At 48.9% G+C, this 18645-nt stretch overlaps 1 protein-coding gene across 1 annotated transcript in view; it reads right to left on the minus strand.

The window, feature by feature from the left end:
• LOC127572661 (uncharacterized) overlaps positions 1-18645 on the minus strand; it is a 60883-nt gene that overhangs the window by 23690 nt on the left and 18548 nt on the right. The window contains exons 5-7 of the mRNA XM_052020155.1: positions 17272-17336; positions 10930-11019; positions 9949-9982 (exon numbers count right to left, since the gene is read on the minus strand). Coding sequence (XP_051876115.1) covers positions 9949-9982; positions 10930-11019; positions 17272-17336 — 189 coding nt within the window. The remainder of the gene's footprint in view (positions 1-9948; positions 9983-10929; positions 11020-17271; positions 17337-18645) is intronic.

Genomic DNA, 18645 nt, shown 5'->3' on the forward strand with positions numbered 1-18645 from the left:
ACAGGTGCATAGTTCCCTGAAAGTGGAGACATAGGTAGACAGGGGGGTGAAGGCAGCATTTATCACACTTGACATCATCGGTCAGGGCATTGAGTACAGGAGTCGGGACATCATGTTACACTGTACAAGACATTGGTGAGACCGCACTCGCGTATTGTCTGCAGTTTCAGTTGCCCAGCCACAGGAAGGGTGTCATTCAGCTGGAAAGAAGATTCACTGGGATATTATCGGGACTGCTGGGCTTGAGTTGTAAGGAGAGGCTGAACAGGCTGGGTCTTTTTTCCCTGGAGCATTGGAGGCTGAGGGGTGATCTTACAGAAGTTAGGAGGGGTGTAGATAAATTGGTGTTGGTTTATTATTGTCACTCGTACCGAGGTACAGTGAAAAGCTTGTCTTGCATACCGTTCGTTCAGATCAATTCATTACACAGTGCATCGAGGTAGTACAGGGTCAAGCAATAACAGAATAGAGAATAAAGTGTAACAGAGAAAGTGCAGTGCAGGCAGACAATAAGATGCAAGGTCATAACGAGGGAGATTGTGAGGTCAAGAGTCTATCTTATTGTACTAGGAACTATTCAATAGTCTTATAACAGTGGGACAGAAGCTGGCCTTGAACCTGGTGGTACGTGCTTTCAGGCTTTTGTATCTTCTGTCTGATGGGAGGGGGGAGAAGAGAGAATGTCCAGGGTGGGTGGGGTCTTTGATTATGTTGGCTGCTTTACTGAAGCAGCGAAAAGTGTAGACAGAGTTCAAGGAGGGGAGGCTGGTGTCCGTGATGTGCTGAGCTGTGTCCACAACTCTCTGCAATTTCTTGCGGTCCCGGGCAGAGCAGTTGCTGTACCAAGCCGTGATACATCCAGATAGGATGCTTTCTGTGGTTCATCGATAAAAATTAGTGAGTGTCAAAGGGGACATGCCGAATTTCTTTAGTCTCCTGAGGAAGTAGAGGCGCTGGTGAGCTTTCTTGGTCATGGCGTCTACATGGTTGGACCAGGACAGGCTGTTGGTGATGTTCACTCCCAGGAACTTGATAAGGTGGATGATCACAGTCTTTTACACAGGGTTGGGGAGCGTAACCCTATAGGACAAAGACTGAAGTGAGAGGGGAAAGATTTAAGAGGGACGTGAGGGGCAACCTTTCACACTGAGGATGGTGGGTATACGGAACGAGCTGCCAGAGCAAGTGTAGAGGCAAGTACAATGACAATGTTTAAAAGACATTTGAACAGTCACGTGGATAGGAAAGGTTTATAGGGATGCAGGTCAAATGCAGGAAAATGGGACCAGCTCATATGGACATCTTGGTCAGGTTGGACGAGTTGAGCTGAAGGGCCAGTTTCTGTGCTGTCTGAGTCAGGCCACATTTGGAGCATTGGGTGCAGTTCTGGTCGCCCATTACAGGAAGGATGTGGAGGCTTTGGAGAGGGTGCAGAAGAGGTTCACCAGGATGCTGCCTGGATTAGAGGGTAATAGCTATAAGGAGAGGTTGGACAAACTTGGATTGTTCTCTCTGGGATATCAGAGGTGGAGGGGGGACCAGATAGGGGTTTACAAAATTATGAAAAGCATAGACAGGGCAGAGTCTCTTTTCCGGGCTAGAAATGTCAAATACTGGAGGGCATAGGTTTAAAGTGAGAGGGGAAAGGTTTAAAGGAGATTTACAAGGCTAGGTTTTTACACGGAGATTGATGGGTGCCTGGGACACACTGCCAGGGGAGGTGGTTGAAGCAGGTACGATAGCAACATTTAAGAGACATTTCAACAGACAGAGGAACAGGCAGAGGATGGAGGTATATGGGTCATGTGCAGTATAATCCGGCATCATGGTCAGTACAGACACTGTGGGCCGAAGGGCCTGTTTCTGTGCTGTTTTATGTTCTAAACAATGTTGAATCTGCTTGATCGTCTTATGGTTTTAAAACTCTCCTATTTCCTTCATCTAAATGGATTCCAGCAGATTCCCAAGACAGACTTAGGCAAACTGAGCTGTAGCTTCCTGTCTCAGTCCTTTCTGGAATAGTGTTGTTATAGTTTCAACTTCCAGTCATCCGGGGCCTCTCCAGATTCCACGGAATTTTGGCAGGTTACAACCAACACATCCTTTATCTCTTCCAGCATTTCCTTTAAGACCCCTCGACACCGACCTCCAAGTCCAGAGGACTCGTTTGATACTTAATCTCCACTCCACCTCACTCACTCTCCTCCACCACTCCCAATTATCTCTTGTTATTCAAATGTTTTAGGTTCCACCTTGAAGACTGATGCAAAGTAATTATTTAGGAATTGTACCATTTCTCTAATCTCCATAGTTAATTCCCTGCCTCATCTCTAAGGGACCACCAGAGAGTCACGGATTCGTGCAGCACAGAGTCCAGTCTCTCCTTGTAACTCAAGCCCTCCAGTCCCAACAACATCCTCGTGATTTCTTCACCCCCTCCAGCTTAATCACGTCCCTTCTGTCATATGGCGACCAGAACTGCACACAATACTCCAGCTACACTGATTTATTGTAGCTACTCCTGTTTTATCTACCTATAGAAGCTCTTGCTGTCTGCTTTTACATGATTTGCTAATTTACTCTGGTACCCTACCTTTCCCCTCTTTATAGTTGTTTTAGTGATCCATTTCTGGTTTCTAAAAATTTCCCAATCCTCTGGCCAACAGCTAATCTTCACAACATTCTTGCCTTTGTTTTTGATCTGATTCTATCCTCATCTTCCTTGATCATGGATGCAGCAGCCTCCTCAGGGCCCTCTCTTCCTCACGGGAATACATCTTTACTGAGGTTTATGAACTATCTCCTTAAAATGTGTGCCGTAGGGTCATACAGCACAGAAACAGGCCCTTCGGCCCATTCGGTCCGTGCAGAACAAGATTCCCATCTAAGCTAGACCCATTTGCCCACATTTGGCCCATGTCCCTCTAAACCTTTCCCATCCATGTACCTGTCCAAGTGCCTTTTAAATGTTGTTAATGTACCTGCCTCACTCACTTCCTCTGGCAACTTGTTCCATGTACAGACCATGCTCTGGGTGAAAACGTTGCCCTTCAGGTTCCTATTAAACCTCTCCCCTCTCACCCTAAACCTTTGCCCTCCAGTTCTTGATTCCCCAACCCTGGGGAGAAAAACTGAGTGCCTTCACCCTATCGATGCCCCTCATGATTTTATACACCCCTCATTCTCCTAAACTCCAGTGAAAAAAGTCCCAACCTGCCCAACCTCTCTCCTTAACTCAGTCCCTTGAGTCCCAGCAACATCCTTGTAAACCTCCCCTGCACTCTTTCCAGCTTAATGGCATCTTTCCTGTAGCAGAGTGACCAAAACTGGACACAATATTCCAAATGTGGCCTCACCAATGTTTTGTAGAACTGTACTTAACGTCCCAACTTCTATACTCAATGCCCTGACTGATAAAGGCCAGTGCGCCAAAAGCCTTCTTCACCACCCTGTCTACCTGTGACTCCACTTTCAGGGAAAAATGTACTTGTACTCTATGGCCCCTCTGTTCTACAACACTCCCCCGGGCCCTACTGTTTACTGGGAAAGTCCTCCCCTCATTTGTCTTCCCAAAATGCAACACCTCACACCTATCTAAATTAAACTCCATTTGCCTTTCCTCGGCCCACTTACCCAGCTGATCAAGATCCCCCTGTAATTCCTGATAACCATCTTCGCTGTCAACAACACCACCTATTTAGTGTCGCCTGCAAACTAACTAACCGTGCCTTGTACATTCTCACCCAAATCATTGATATAGATGACAAATAGCAGTGGGCCCAGCACCAACCCCTGGGGAACACCACTGGTCACAGGCCTCCAGTCCAAGAAACAACCTTCCACCGTCACCCTCTGCTTCCTACCACTGAGCCAATTGTGTATCCAGTTAGCCAGCTCTCCCTGGATCCCATGCGATCTAACTTTCCACAGCAACCTACCATGTGGAACCTTATCAAAGGCCTTACTGATGTCCAGATAGACCCCACGTACCACCCTGACCTCATCGACCTTCTTGGTCACTTCTTCAAAAAATGCAGTCAAATTCCCCATCAGTGCTGATCCTACTGATTTCCCCGTTCCCCAACTCTGTCCCTGTCTCTCTGTAACTGCCTTCACTGAAGTCTAGGACATGAGCTTCAGCTGCAAATTTCTCACCCTCAGACTGAATTTCTGAGTATGAATATGGGATCATTAATGATTTCTGTCTCATTACACAACATCAGGGCTGGACTAACCTGTTTCCCTTGTTTCTATAACGGAATGCTCTAAACCACCATTCTCTAAAGGCCACCCTTGCCAAATTTGATTTGCCTGATCTGTGTGATGTTTAAAGTGGCCATGATTTGCGAAGAGCATTTCTTAGAAGCCCCAATTGTCTCCTAATTTACATCATGTTCCACAGTAAATTTACTGTCTGGCATCTAAGTACAACTTCCACTGCTGACTCCTCATCCTTGTTTCCTGAATATTTGGTTCCCAGCCTTGGTCACTTTGCAGCCACGTCTCTGTAACGGCTGTCAGATCATAGCCATTTACTTAGATTACATGGGTCTAATGAGAGTGAGGAACTAAAGGAGCTAATTATGAGTCAAAGCTGAAAGCTGATAAATCCCAAGAACCTGATGCTTGACACACCAGGGTTTGAAAGAGGTGCTCTTAGAGATAGATGTTCTGATTATTTCTTCCAGGTTTTGTAGATTCAGGAATTGTTCCTGTAGATTGGAGGGAAGGAAATGTGACTGCACTATTTAAAAGAGGGAGAGAGAACACAGGGAAGTACCAATCTGTCCCTAGCTTCAGTGCTGGGAAATGCTGGAATCCATAATGAGCAAAATACCGTGAAAATTCTAGCAGCCATTTTTGGGAGTGGCTGTGTGCGAGTTGCAAGTGATATGTTTGAGAAATAAGTGCTGAGGCTTTAGCTTATGAGGCTTCGGAGATAAGGTAGACCTGAAGTAGGCACAGGTAAGAACTCTACTCTTCAGAGTTGGTGTAGTCGGAGGGCGGTGAGGGTAGTGACAGGGTCTCCCTGCAGGATGTGGGAGATCAGGGAGACTGCTGGTGTCCCTGAGGACTTCACCTGTGGGGAGTGCACCCAGCTGCAGCTCCTGACTGACTGACTGCATCAAGGAACTGGAGCTGGAGTTGGGTGCACTCAGGATCATATCATAGTGAGGTGGTCACACCTGGGGTGCAGGCTGTAGGTAGTTGGGTGACCACCAGGAAAGTTAGAGGGGGTAGGCAGACAGTGCAGGGTTCTTGTGTGGCCATTCCCCTCAGCAATCTGTTGGGGGGGGGATGGGGGGGTGACCATTCAGGAGAAAGCTGCAGCAGCTGGAACTGTGGCACTGGGACTGGCTCTGAGGCTCATTGGGGAAGAGTGAAGGCGGACAGGACTATAGTGACGGGGACTCAATAGTTAGTGGAGCAAACATGCGATTCTGTGGCAGCAAAAGGGACTCTGGGCTGGTGTTGCCTCTCTGGTGCCAGGGTCGAGGATATCTGAGCAGTTCCAAGGGGGACGGTGAGCAGCCAGAGGTCGTGGTGCATGTTTGTACAAATGACTTAGGTAGAGAAAGGAGGTGAGGTCCTGCAGAGAGAATATGAGGAGTTGGGAAATAAGTTAAAAAGGAGGACCACAAAGGTAGTAATCTGTGGATTACCCCTGTGCCACGTGCCAGTGAGGGTAAGAATAGGAGGATATGGCAGATGGATGTGAGGCTGGAGAGTTGTTGCAGGGGGTAGGGTTTCAGATTTGTGGACCATTGGGATGGGACAGGTGACCGGTACAAGAGGGACGGGGTGCACCTGAACTGGAGGGGGACCAATATCCTGGCGGGCAAATTTGCTAGTGCTACGAGGGAGGTTTAAACGAGATTGGCAGGGGGAAGGGGTCCAGACCAGAAGTGAGGCAGATGAGAGGCTGGAAGCGGAGACAGAATTCAATGCTAATGAGGTCAGTGGACGAGACAGGCAGCAGCATGTCCGGGAGCAAGGAAAGACTGTTGGATTAAATTGCAATCATTTCAATGCAGGCAGCCTGACAGGCACGGTGGATGTACTCAGGGCATGGGATACGTGGGGCTGGGATATTATACCCATTACAGAAACATGGCTGAGGGAGGGACCGGATTGGCCGCTCAACATTCCAGGGTACAGGTGCTACAGGGAGAGAGGTGGAGGAAAGAGAGGAGGGGAGTTGCATTTCTGATGAAGGAGAACATCACGGCCGTAGTCTGAGATGAAATGACTGAGGGGTCATCCAGTGAGGCTTTATGGGTGGAGCTGAGAAATAAGGAGGGGATGGTCACCTTGCTGGGGTTGGACTGTAGGCCCCTTGATAGTCAACGGGAATTAGAGGAAGGAATATGCAGGGAAACTGCAAGAATAATAGGTTGTCACAATAAGAGATTTTAACTTTCCAAACATAGACTGGGGCCGCCATAGTGCTGCGGGCTTAGATGGGGTGGAATTTGTTAAGTGTGTTCCGATAGCTTTAAGGTGAGAGGGGAAAGATGTGAAAGGGATGGAAGGGCCAGCTTCCATGTATAACTCTACAACTCTATATTCAATGGCACAGTGGATCTGGGACTCACTACTTGTCCGGACGGAATCGGGGCTTGAAGAGCAAATTGGATGGGTACTTCAGAGAAAATTATCTGCAGGGCCAAGGGGGAAGAACAGGGAATGGGAATGGTGTGATTGGTCTTCAGGGAGCTAACATGGACCTGAGGTTTGGCACCACAGAGCAGAGTGTCTGATTTTGCAGGGTGGGACACAGTGACGTGAACGTCTTCCCAGCAGTGTCCTGCTCCATGGCTGACCTACGCTGGCCTCAACTCCTCCACTCTGCCAGTTCCCCTAACCCTCAATTCCCTGAACTTTACTTCCCCTTTAAACATCCCTAATGACCTAACCCCCACAACCCTTGGGGGCAAAGAATTCCAGAGATTCACCTCCCTCTGAGAGAAGTTCCTATCCACCTGTTTCATTTTGTAACCACGTTCCACATTCGAGATTCTCCCACTGGTGAAATCATTTTCACATCTACCCCATCACGCTATGTCTCAGTAAGGTCAGCCAAAGGCCAAAGAATACAGATTCAACTTCTTTACCCCTCACAGTGGGACAACTCTCTCTTCTCAGGAGTTAGTCCAGTGAATCTCTTCTTGAATGCCTTCAATACTAGTTTATCCTTTCTTAAATAAGGGGCTAGACCTGTGCACAGCAAGGTCTTTGACAAGGTCCTGCATAGTAGGCTGGTCTGGAAGGTTAGATCCCATGGAATCCAGGGCAAGTTAGCCAGTTGGATCCAAAATTAGCTTGACAGTAGGAGACAGAGGGTTGTTTTTCAGACTGGAGGTCTGTAACAAGTAGTGTGTCACAGGGATCAGCGTGGGGTCCACTGTTGTTCATTAACACAAATGATGATTGGGATAAGCTGCAAGTGCTGTGGTTGGTAAGTTTGTGGATGGCACTAAAACTGCTGATTTAGTGGACAGTGACGAAGGGAATCTAAGATCACAACGGGATCTTGATCATTTGAGCAGCTGGGCCGAGGAATGGCAGCTGGAGCTTGATTCAGATAAAGGCGAGGCGTTGCATTTTGGTAGGACAAACCAAGGCAGTAAATGGTATTTAGAGACCAAAGGTTGCAGGTACATAATTCTCTGAAAGTGGTGACGCAGGACATCGGTGGTTTGGCACACTGCCTTCATTGTCAGAATATTGAGTACAGGCATTGGGATAATATGTTACATAAGAGATTGGAAAGGCAACTTCTGGAGTACTGTGTACAGTTCTGGTCCCCCTGCTATAGGAAGGGTGTCATTAAACTGGAGCAGGTGCAGAAAAGATTTATGTGGCTTTATTGAGACTGGTTTGAGTTATAAGGAGAAGCTGGACAGGCTGGGACTGTTTTCTCAGGAGCGAATGTTAGGACAGATAAGTCCCCGGGGCCTGATGGAATATTCCCCAGGCTGCTCCGCGAGGCAAGGGAGGAGATTGCTGAACCGTTGGTTAGGATCTTTGAGTCCTCGTTGTCCACGGGGATGGTACCGGAGGATTGGAGGGTAGCGAATGTTGTCCCCTTATTCAAGAAAGGTAGTAGGGGTAGTCCAGGGAATTACAGACCAGTGAGCCTTACGTCTGTGGTGGGTAAGCTGTTGGAAAGGATTCTAAGAGATAGGATCTATGAGCATTTAGAGAATCATGGACTGATTAGGAACAGCCAGCATGGCTTTGTGAAGGGAAGATCTTGCCTCACAAGCCTGATAGGGTTCTTTGAGGAGGTGACCAGGAAGATTGATGAAGGTAGTGCAGTGGATTTTAGTAAGGCGTCTGACAAGGTTCCACATGGTAGGCTTCTTCAGAAGGTCAGAGGCCAAGGGATCCAGGGAGGTTTGGTCATGTGGATTCAGAATTAGCTTGCCTGTAGAAAGCAAAGGGTTGTGGTGGAGGGAGTGCATTCAGATTGGAGGGCTGTGACTAGTGGTGTCCCACAGGGCTCGGTTCTGGGACCTCTACTTTTCGTGATATTTATTAATAACTTGGATGAGGGGGTAGAAGGGTGGGTTAGCAAGTTTGCAGATGACACAAAGGTCGGTGGTGTTGTGGATAGTGTGGAGGGCTGTCAAAGCTTGCAGAGGGATATTGATAGGATGCAGAGCTGGGCTGACAAGTGGCAGATGGAGTTCAATCCGGAGAAGTGAGAGGTAGTACACTTTGGAAGGACAAACTCCAAGGTGGGGTACAAGGTAAATGGCAGGATTCTGGGCAGTGTAGAGGAGCAGAGGGATCTGCGGGTTCATATCTACAGATCCCTGAAAGTTGCCTCACAGGTGGATAGGGTAATTAAGAAAACTTATGGGATGTTAGCTTTCACAAATCATGGGATCGAGGTTAAGAGTCGCAAGGTAATGATGCAGCTCTACAAAATTCTGGTTAGACCACACTTGGAGTATTGTGTCCAGTTCTGGTTGCCTCATTATGGGAAGGATGTGGAGGCATTGGAAAGGGTGCAGAGGAGATTTACCAGGATGCTGCCTGGATTGGAGAGTATGGTTTATGAGGAGAGATTAAGTGAGCTCGGGCTTTACTCATTGGAGAGAAGGAGGATGAGAGGAGACATGATAGAGGTGTACAAAATATTAAGAGGAATAGATAGAGTGGACAGCCAGCGCCTCTTTCCCAGGGCGCCAGTGCTCAGTACAAGAGGATATGGCTTTAAGGTAATGGGTGGGAAGTTCAAGGGAGACGTCAGAGGGAGGTTTTTCACCCAGAGAGTGGTTGGTGCATGGAATGCGCTGCCTGGGGTGGTGGTGGAGGCAGGTACATTGGTCAAGTTTAAAAGATTGTTAGATAAGCATATGGAGGAATTTAAAATGGAGGGATATGTGGGAGGAAGGGGTTAAATAGTCTTAGGTGTGGTTTAAAGGTCGGCTCAATATGGTGGGCCGAATGGCCTGTATTGCGCTGTATTGTTCTATGGTTCTATGAAGGAGACTGAGGGGTTATCATATGGAGGTTTATAACATCATGAAGGGCATCGATAAGGTGAATGGTCACAATCTTCTCCCCAGGGTGGGGGAGTCTGAAACTGGAGGGCACAGGTTTAAGATGAGAGGGGAAAGATTTAAAGGGGACCTGGGGGGGCAAGTCAGAGGGTGGTGGATACATGGAACAAGCTGCCAGAGGAGGCGGTACAATTACAACGTTTAAAAGACATTTAGACAGGTACATGATAGGGAAGGTTTAGAGAGATACGAGACTAGCTCTGATGGGAAACTTGGTCAGCATGAATGAGTTGGGCCGAAGGGCCTGTATCAAGCTGTATTGCTCTATGACTACTCCCAGTGTGGCTCCACCAACATCCTGTACAATCTTAACACCACTTCCCTTAAACTTAATCACCCTCTCAATAAAGTTCAATCACTGAGAGTGCCTCACCTCAGGACAGGTCTTTTTGCAATTTCCAACGAATCTGTAACAGAAAAGAGCATACCTTTACCCCCACTGCACATCAATGTTCAATGTTGATCAAAAATATCCCTTCAATCATTCCTCCCCCATCCTCCCCTCTATCATCACACTCACTGCCGAGTCCCATACATCCTGGACACCCCCATCACACCACACCCTCCCTCTCTCGGCCTTTCTGTTGCACTGTCTCCCCCTCCCTCTCCCCGTCTCCCCCTCCCACTCCCCATCTCCCTCCTCTCCCCACCTCCCCCTCCCTCTCCCCACCTCCCCCTCCCTCTCCCCATCTCCCCCTCCCCATGTCTCCCCCTCCCCGTCTCCCTCCCTCTCCCCATCTCCCCCTCCCCGTCTCCCCCTCCCTCTCACCCTCCCCCCTCCCTCTCCCCATGTCTCCCACCCTCCCCGTCTCCCTCCCTCTCTCCCCACGTCTCCCCTCCCTCTCCCTGTTCACACGTTCTGTATCTCTCACCTTTCTCTGTCTGCTCTCTGTTTCCTACACGTGTCTGCTTTGCCCAGCCCCTGTCGTCCTCTCCCTTCTCCCACTCTCTCTGACTCTCTCAGTGGGTCGGTCTCTCCCTGCTCCGTCGTCGTCTCCCGGTCTCGCTCTCTCCCCATCTCTACCTCCCTCCTTCACCCTCATCCTTCGCACATCTTTCTCTTCCCATCTTTTTCATCCTCCCTCTCCCCGTCTCCCTCTCCCTCCTCCCTCCTCTCTCCCTGTCCCTCTCCCTCCTCCCTCCCTCTGCTCTCTATCTCCAACCCCCTCCCTCCCAGCATCTTATACACTCTCTACATCACTTTCCTTCTCTGCATTTCTCTCTTCTCTCTCCCTCTCCCCCCGCTCCTTCTCTCCCTCTGCCTGTCTGCCTCTCCCTCCTTCATCCTGTATCCCTCCCTCCTTCTCCCTCCCTCCCCATCTCCGTCCCTCTCCCTCACACTTCAGGTCCTCACTTGTTGTAGTAGTCCAGAGTTTGTTTGAAGTACTGACACACTGTTAACCTCCTAACAGCCTTCTTGCCGTGTCTGTACCACTCCTGCTTCCTGTTGAGAGAGAAAAGAATCAGCAGTGTTTTAACACGCAGACAGTTTTTGGTGTCGCAGGATTGGGAGCATGGCTGAAAGCGGTCACTACACAGATCGAAGGGGAGATCAGTAGTGTATACGGGACACGTGTGTACACGGGACATATATATGGCATACACAGGGCACAGAGTATACGCAGGGCATGGGACATACACAGGGCACATCATCTACACAGGGCACAGGGCGTATGCAGGGCACGGGGTGTATGCAGGGCACATCATGTACACAGATGTTTGGGATCAAGTCCAAGGCATTCTTAAGGAGGAGGGAGAGCAGCCAGAAGTCATGGTCAACATTTGCACCAACAACATTGAACATGGAACAGTACGGCACAGTACAGGCCCTTCGGCCCACCATGTTGTGCCGACCTATATAAACCTACTCCATGGTCAATCTAACCCTTCCCTCCTACACAGCCCATAACCCTCCATTTTTCTTGCATCCATGCCCCTATCTAAGAGTCTCTTAAATGTCCCTATTGTATCAGCCTCTACCACCACCCCTGGCAGTGTGTTCCAGGCACCCACCACTCTCTGTGTAAAGAACCTGCATCTGACATCTCCCCTAAACTTTCCTCCTCTGACCCTAAACTGATGTCCTCTGGTATTGGCCATTGCCATTCATAATCTTATACACCTCTATCAAGTCACCCCTCATCCTGCGTCACTCCAAAGAGAAAAGCCCTAGCTCGCTCAACCTTTCCTCATAAGACATATTCTCCAATCCAGGCAGCATCCTGGTAAATCTCCTCTGCACCCTCTCTAAAGCTTCCACATCCTTCCTATAATGAGGTGACCAGAACTGAACACAATACTCCAAGTGTGGTCTGACCAGAGTTGTATAGAGCTGCAACATCACCTCGCGGCTCTTGAACTCAATCCCCCGACTAATGAAGGCCAACACTCCATACGCCTTCTTACCCACCCTATCAACTTGTGCTGCAACTTTGCAGGATCTATGGACTTGGACCCCAAGATCCCTCTGTTCCGCTGCACTGCTAAGAGTCCTGCCATTAACCTTGTACTCAGGCTTTAAGTTCGTTCTTCCTTAGTGTATCACTTCACACTTTTCTGGGTTGAACTCCATCTGCCGCTTCTTCGCCCAGCTTTGCATTCTATCAATATCCTGTAGCAACCTACAGCAACCTTCTGCATTATCTACTACACCACCAATCTTCGTGTCGTCTGCAAACTTACCAACCCACCCTTCCACTTCTTCATCCAAGTCATAAAAATCACAAAGAGCAGGGGTCCCAGAACAGATCCCTGTGTAACACCACTGGTCACCGACCTCCAGGCAGAATACGCTCCATCTACTACCACCCTCTGTCTTCTGTGGGCAAGCCAATTCCGAATCCATGCAGCCAAGCCAAGCTAGGAAAAAGGATGAGATCCTGAAGAGGGAATATAGGGAGCGAGGTAGGAAACTAAAAGCCAGGACCTCAAGGCAAGTAATCTCTGGATTGCTGCCTGTGCCAAGTGCCAGTGAGGGTAAGAATAGGATGATTTGGCAGATGAATGTGTGTCTGAGGAGTTGGTGTGGGGGCAGGGTTTCAGATTTGTTGATCATTGGGATCTCTTCTGGGGAAGGTACACCCTGTACAAAAGGGATGGGTTACACCTGAACTGCAGGGGGACCAATATTCTTGCAGGTGGGTTTGTTCGAGCTGTTGGGGAGGGTTTAACCTAGGTTGGCAGGGGGATGGGAACCAGGGCATCAGGTCAGATGATGAAGCAGTTGGTGTAAAGGTAGAAGCATTGTGCAGAGACTGTGAGGAAGGATAGGCAGTGGATAGGGTATAAAAGCAATCAGTTGGATGGGTTGAAATGTGATTACTCTAATGTGAGAAGTATTAAGAATAAGGGTGATGAACTTGGATCAGTACCTGGAACTATGATGTTGTGGCCATTACAGAGACTTGGCTGTCACAAGGGCAGAATTGGCTGCTTGATGTTCCGGGGTTCAGATGTTTCAAAAGGGACAGGGACGGCGGTAAAAGAGGTGGGAGAGTGGCTTTGCTGATCAGGGACAGGGACACAGCTGTAGAAAGGGAGGAAGTCCTGGAGGGATCGTCCACTGAGTCAGTGTGGGTGGAAGTCAGAAACAGGAAGGGAACGATCACTCTATTGGGAGTATTCTACAGACCCCCCAATAGCAGCAGAGACACTGAGGAGCAGATCAGGAGGCAGACTTTGGAGAAGTGCAAAAATAACAGGGTTGTTATCATGGGTGATTTCAACTTCCCTAATATTGATTGGCACCTCCTTAGTGTAAAGGGGATAGATGGGGCAGAGTTTGTTCGGTGTGTCCAGGAAGGATTCCTGACACAGTATGTGAACAGGCTGACTAGAGGAGAGGTCGTACTGGACCTGGTACTGGGCAATGAGTCTTGGGAGCTTAAATTGGGAACCGGTATTCTCGGGCAAGTGCACAGAGGAAATGTGGAGGCTGTTTAGGGAACACTTGCATGCGGTTCTGGACAGGTTTGTCCCACTGAGACAGGGAAAGGATGGGAGGGGGAAGGAAGCGTGGTTGACAAGAAAGGTGGAAGGTTTAGTCAAGAGGAAGAAGGAAGCATAAGATTCAGGAAGCAAAGATCAGACAGGGCTCTTGAGAGTTATAAGGTAGCCAGGAAGGAGCTTAAGAGGGGACTTAGGAGAGCCAGAAGGGGACATGAGAAGGCCTTGGTGAGTAGAATTAAGGAAAACCCCAAGGCGTTCTACATGTACGTGAGGAACAGGAGGATGACTAGAGTGATGGTAGGATCGCTCAGGGATGAAGGGGGAAACATGTGACTGGGGGCGGTGGAGGTAGGGCAGGTCCTGAATGAATACTTTGCTTCAGTGTTCACCAGGGAGAGGGACTTTGCTGAATGTGAGAGCGTAGGACAGGCTAATGTGCTGGAGCACGTTGAGGTTAAGAAAGAGGCAGTGTTGGGGCTTCTGAAAAACATTAGGATAGATAAGCCCCCAGGGCCGGATGGGATATACCCCAGGTTACTATAGGAGGTGAGGGAAGATATTGCTGGGGCATTGACAATGATATTTGCATCCTTCCTGGTCACAGGAGTGGTACCAGAGGATCGGAGGATGGCAAATGTTGTTCTGTTCTTCAAGAAAGGTAATAGGGATAATCCTGGGAATTATAGACCAATGAGTCTTACATCAGGGGTGGGCAAACTATTGGAGAGGATTCTTAGGGACAGGATTTACGAGCATTTGGAGAAGCATAATCTTATTAGGGATGGTCAACATGGCTTTGTGAGGGGCAGCTCACAAGCCTAATTGAGTTTTTTGAGGAGGTGACAAAACAGATAGATGAAGGATGGATGTGGTGTAGATGGACTTTAGTAAAGCATTTGACAAGGTTCCCCATGGTAGGCTCATCCAGAAGGTCATGAGACATGGGATGTATGAAGACTTGGCTGCATGAATTCAGAATTGGCTTGTCCACAGAAGGCAGAGGGTGGTAGTAGATGGAGCGTATTCTGTCTGGAGGTCGGTGACCAGTGGTGCTCAGCAGGGATCTGCTCTGGGACCCTTGCTCTTTGTGATTTTTATAAATGACTTAGATGAGGATGTGGGGGGGGGGGTGGTGGGTGGGCTAGTAAGTTTGTGGATGACATGAAGGTTGGTGGTGTTGTGGATAGTGTAGAAGGTTGTTGTAGGTTACAACGGGATATAGACAGGATACAGAGTTGGGCAGAGAAGTGGCAGGTGGAGTTCAATCTGGAAAAGTGTGAAGTGATACACTTTGGAAGATCAAACTTGAAGGCAGAGTACAAGGTTAATGGCAGGATTCTTAGCAGTGCGGAGGAACAGAAGGATCTTGGGGTCCATGTCCATAGATCCCTCAAGGTTGCTGTGCAAGTTGATAGGTTTGTTAAGAAGGTGTATGGTGTGTTGGCCTTCATTAGTCAGGGTACTGAGTTCAAGAGCTGTGAGGTGACGTTGCAGCTCTATAGACTCTGGTTAGACCACACTTGGAGTATTGTGTTCAGTTCTGGTCTTTATCGGAAGGATGTGGAAGCTTTAGAGAGGGTGCAGAGGACATTTACCTAATACTGTTGTAATTAATCCTCCTGGATACACCAAACAGTTTCTGCCTCGTCTAAGCCTCTGGCACTAAGGAAGTCCCGGGGAAATTAAAGTCACCCACTACAACTACTCTGTTGCTTTTATGTCTTTCCTTCGTCTGCCTACATATCTGATCCTCTCTCTCCCACTGTTTATTAGGAGCTTATGTAGTGACCCCATCAGAGAGACTGCACTTTTCTTATTCCTGAGCTCTGCCCACACTGCCTCAGTGGATGAGCCCTCCAGTACGCCCTCTCTGAATGCAGCTGTGACATTCTCCCTGATCAGTAGTGCAACTCCCTACCTCTTTTACCTCCCTTGCTTTCTCATCTAAAGCAATGAAACCCTGGAACGTTGAGCATCCAGTCCTGTCCCTCTTGCAACTGGGTCTCTGTAATCGCTACGCTGTAGTCCATGCACTGATCCAGGCTCCAAGTTCATCTGCCTTGCCCATGATATTCCTTGCAATGAAATAAACACACTTCAGTCCATCGGTCCCACCGTGTTTGTTAACCCATCCCTGACTGCCCTTCCCTTCAGCCGGACTTGTCCCCTCAACCCCTCCACCCCTGACCTGCTGCTCTGGTTCCCACCCCCTGCCACTCTAGTTTAAACCCTCCTGGATAGCAACAGTAAACCTCCCAGCGAGGATATTGGTTCCCTCCAGTTCAGCTGCAGCCCATCCTTTCTGTACAGGACCCACCGGGCCTGGAGACCCCAATGATCCATGTAGCCGTCCCTCCCTCCTGAACCAGTTCCTCAGCCACACGTTCAACTGCTCCACCTTCCTATTTCCTGCTTCTCCAGCGCGTGGCGTGGGGAGTAATCCTGAGATTAACAACCGAGGAGTCCCGTGTTCTAGTTTCCCACTAACTCCCTAATTTCTCTTTGCGAGACCTCCTCTCCCCTCCTGTCGATGTCGTTGGTACCAATATGGACCACGACTTCCTGCTGCTCATCCTCCCCTTCCAGAGACATCCCTGACCCCGGCACCAGGGAGGCCACACACCCTCCTGGAGTCTCACTCGGGGCCACAGAAACCCCTGTCTGTGCCCCGGACTGAAGACAGTCCCCTACCACTGTTGCTTGTCCAGACTGTGCCCCTCCCTGCTGTACAGCAGAGCCAGTCATGGTGCCACTGGTCTGATTGATGCTGTCATTTTCCCCTGAGAGGCCATTTACCGCCCCCCCCCCCCCACACACTACAGTATCCAAAGCAGTATCCATACCCGTTGGAGAAGGGGACAGTAACAGGGGAATCCTGCACTACCTGTCTGTACACCTACCTGTCCAAACTTGGGTGTGACCATCTCCCTGAAGCTCCTGACTACAAAACTTTCTCCCTCTGTATGCTCCTTTGAGAGTCCAACTGCCACTCTAACCCATCCATGGGGTCTGAGAGTCCTGCAGCTGCACACACTCCCTGCAGACGTGGTCGTCAGGGACACTAGACCACTCCTGCCACATCCGACAGGAGGAGCAGACCACCCCACTGACTGCCATTACTGCCCCTTTAGTAAACTAGCGGACCTGATAAAAAGGAACATCCTCACCTTACCTTGTTGCTGCTCGCCCTCCTCACCAAATCCCGGGGTTCACCGAGGCCCTCACTTACCAGCGGCACCTCCACTCAAAGCAGCCCTGCTGCAAGTGGCCGCTCTGATAGAGACCACCACCCTTTTGTTTACTGCTCAGCCTGTCATGAGTAAAACTACCAGGTGCTCAACTGAAACGGACTTTCCAAACTCCATCCTACTGAAAACCAACGTGAATCTCTCTCTATCCCAGTTCTGACAAAGGACCTGTGACATTAACTGTTTCTCTCTCCACAGACACTGCCTGACCTGCTGAGTGTTTCCAGCATTTTGTGCTTTTGTACTAGGGGTGAGTCGTAGGCTGGAATCTAATGGAAGGGTTTCGAGGTTTAGAAATAAATGAACATATGTGGGTGTGGGTTACAAGCTGGAAGGTAATCGGAAGGTTCAGTTGGGGAGGGAGATGGAGGGCTGATAACAGTTAGAGGACTTGGACTCCTGCTTCTATTTCCTGTGTTATGTTAAATAAATCCTTGGTTCAGGGCCAATTCTGCCGAAGTCCGAAACTGTGCACAGAAGTCCAATGATCAGGTACACACCAGAAACGCACGTTGTCTTCGCTAGATAGACTTGGCCAAAGTTGGTTCAAGGCCTTTCTGAGATCCTGAAAACAAACAAATTAACAGTCTGAGCAAGGATGAGAGTGACAAACCATCTGAAAACACAAGAAAGGGAACAACAGATCCCCAAAACTGAGTTACAACCTGCAATATGATCAGGTGGTTCAGGGATTAATATACAGAATCATGGGTTGAGCGAGCTAGGGCTTTTCTCTTTGGAGATAAGGAGGATGAGAGGTGACTTGATGGAGGTGTACAAGATGATAAGAGGCATAGATCGAGTGGACAGTCAGAGACTTTTTCCCAGGGCGACAATGGCTAACACGAGGGGGCATAATTTTAAGGTGATTGGAGGAAGGTATAAGGGGCATGTCAGGGGTAAGTTTTTTTTACACAGAGAGTGGTGGGTGCATGGAACGCACTGCCGGCAGAGGTGGTGGGGGCAGATACATCAGAGACACTTAAGAGACTCTTAGATAGACACATGAATGATAGAGAGATGGGGTCTATGTGGGAGGGAAGGGATGGGTAGATCTTAGAGCAGGATGAAATGTCGGCACAACATTGTGGGCCGAAGGACCTGTACTGTGCTGTCATGTTCTATGTTCTATCTTGCAGAGGTTAATTGACTGAGATTGTTTGCAGAGAAAGGAGTGTCTGCCAAGTGGGAGCCTTTTAAAAGTGTGATGTCAAGAGTTCAGGGCCTGCATATTCCTGTTGGGGTGAAGGGCAAGGCTGACAGGTTTTGGGAACCCTGGTTGATGAGAGATATTGAGACTCTGGTTAAGGAAAAGAGGGAGGTATACACTGCGTATAAGCAATTTGGGATTTAGTGAATCTCTTGATGACTACAAAAGGTGTAGGAGTGCACCTATGAGAGAAGTTAGGCCGGCAAGAAGAGGATATGAGAAAGATCTGGCAGGCAGGGTGAAGCAAAATCCCAAGAGATTCTGCAGGTATATTAATAAAAGTGTGGCAAGGGTCCTCTTAAAGATCAGCATGGCCATCTGTGTGTGGAACCAATGGAAATGGGTCAGATTTTTCATGAATATTTCTCTTTTAATATAAGATAAGATATCTTTATTAGTCACATGTACATCGAAACACACAGTGAAATGTACCTTTTGCGTAGAGTGTTCTGGGGGCAGCCCGCAAGTGTCGCCAACATAGGATGCCCACAACTTCCTAACCCGTACGTCTTTGGAATGTGGGAGGAAACCGGAGCACCCGGAGGAAACCCACGCAGACACGGGGAGAACGTACAAACTCCTTACAGACAGTGGCCAGAAGTGAACCTGGGTTGCTGGTGCTGTAGTAGCGTTACACAAACCGTGACACTACCGTGTCTGCCCT

This window comes from Pristis pectinata, chromosome 7 (genome assembly GCF_009764475.1).
Source record: "Pristis pectinata isolate sPriPec2 chromosome 7, sPriPec2.1.pri, whole genome shotgun sequence".
Classification (NCBI taxonomy): Eukaryota; Metazoa; Chordata; class Chondrichthyes; order Rhinopristiformes; family Pristidae; genus Pristis; species Pristis pectinata.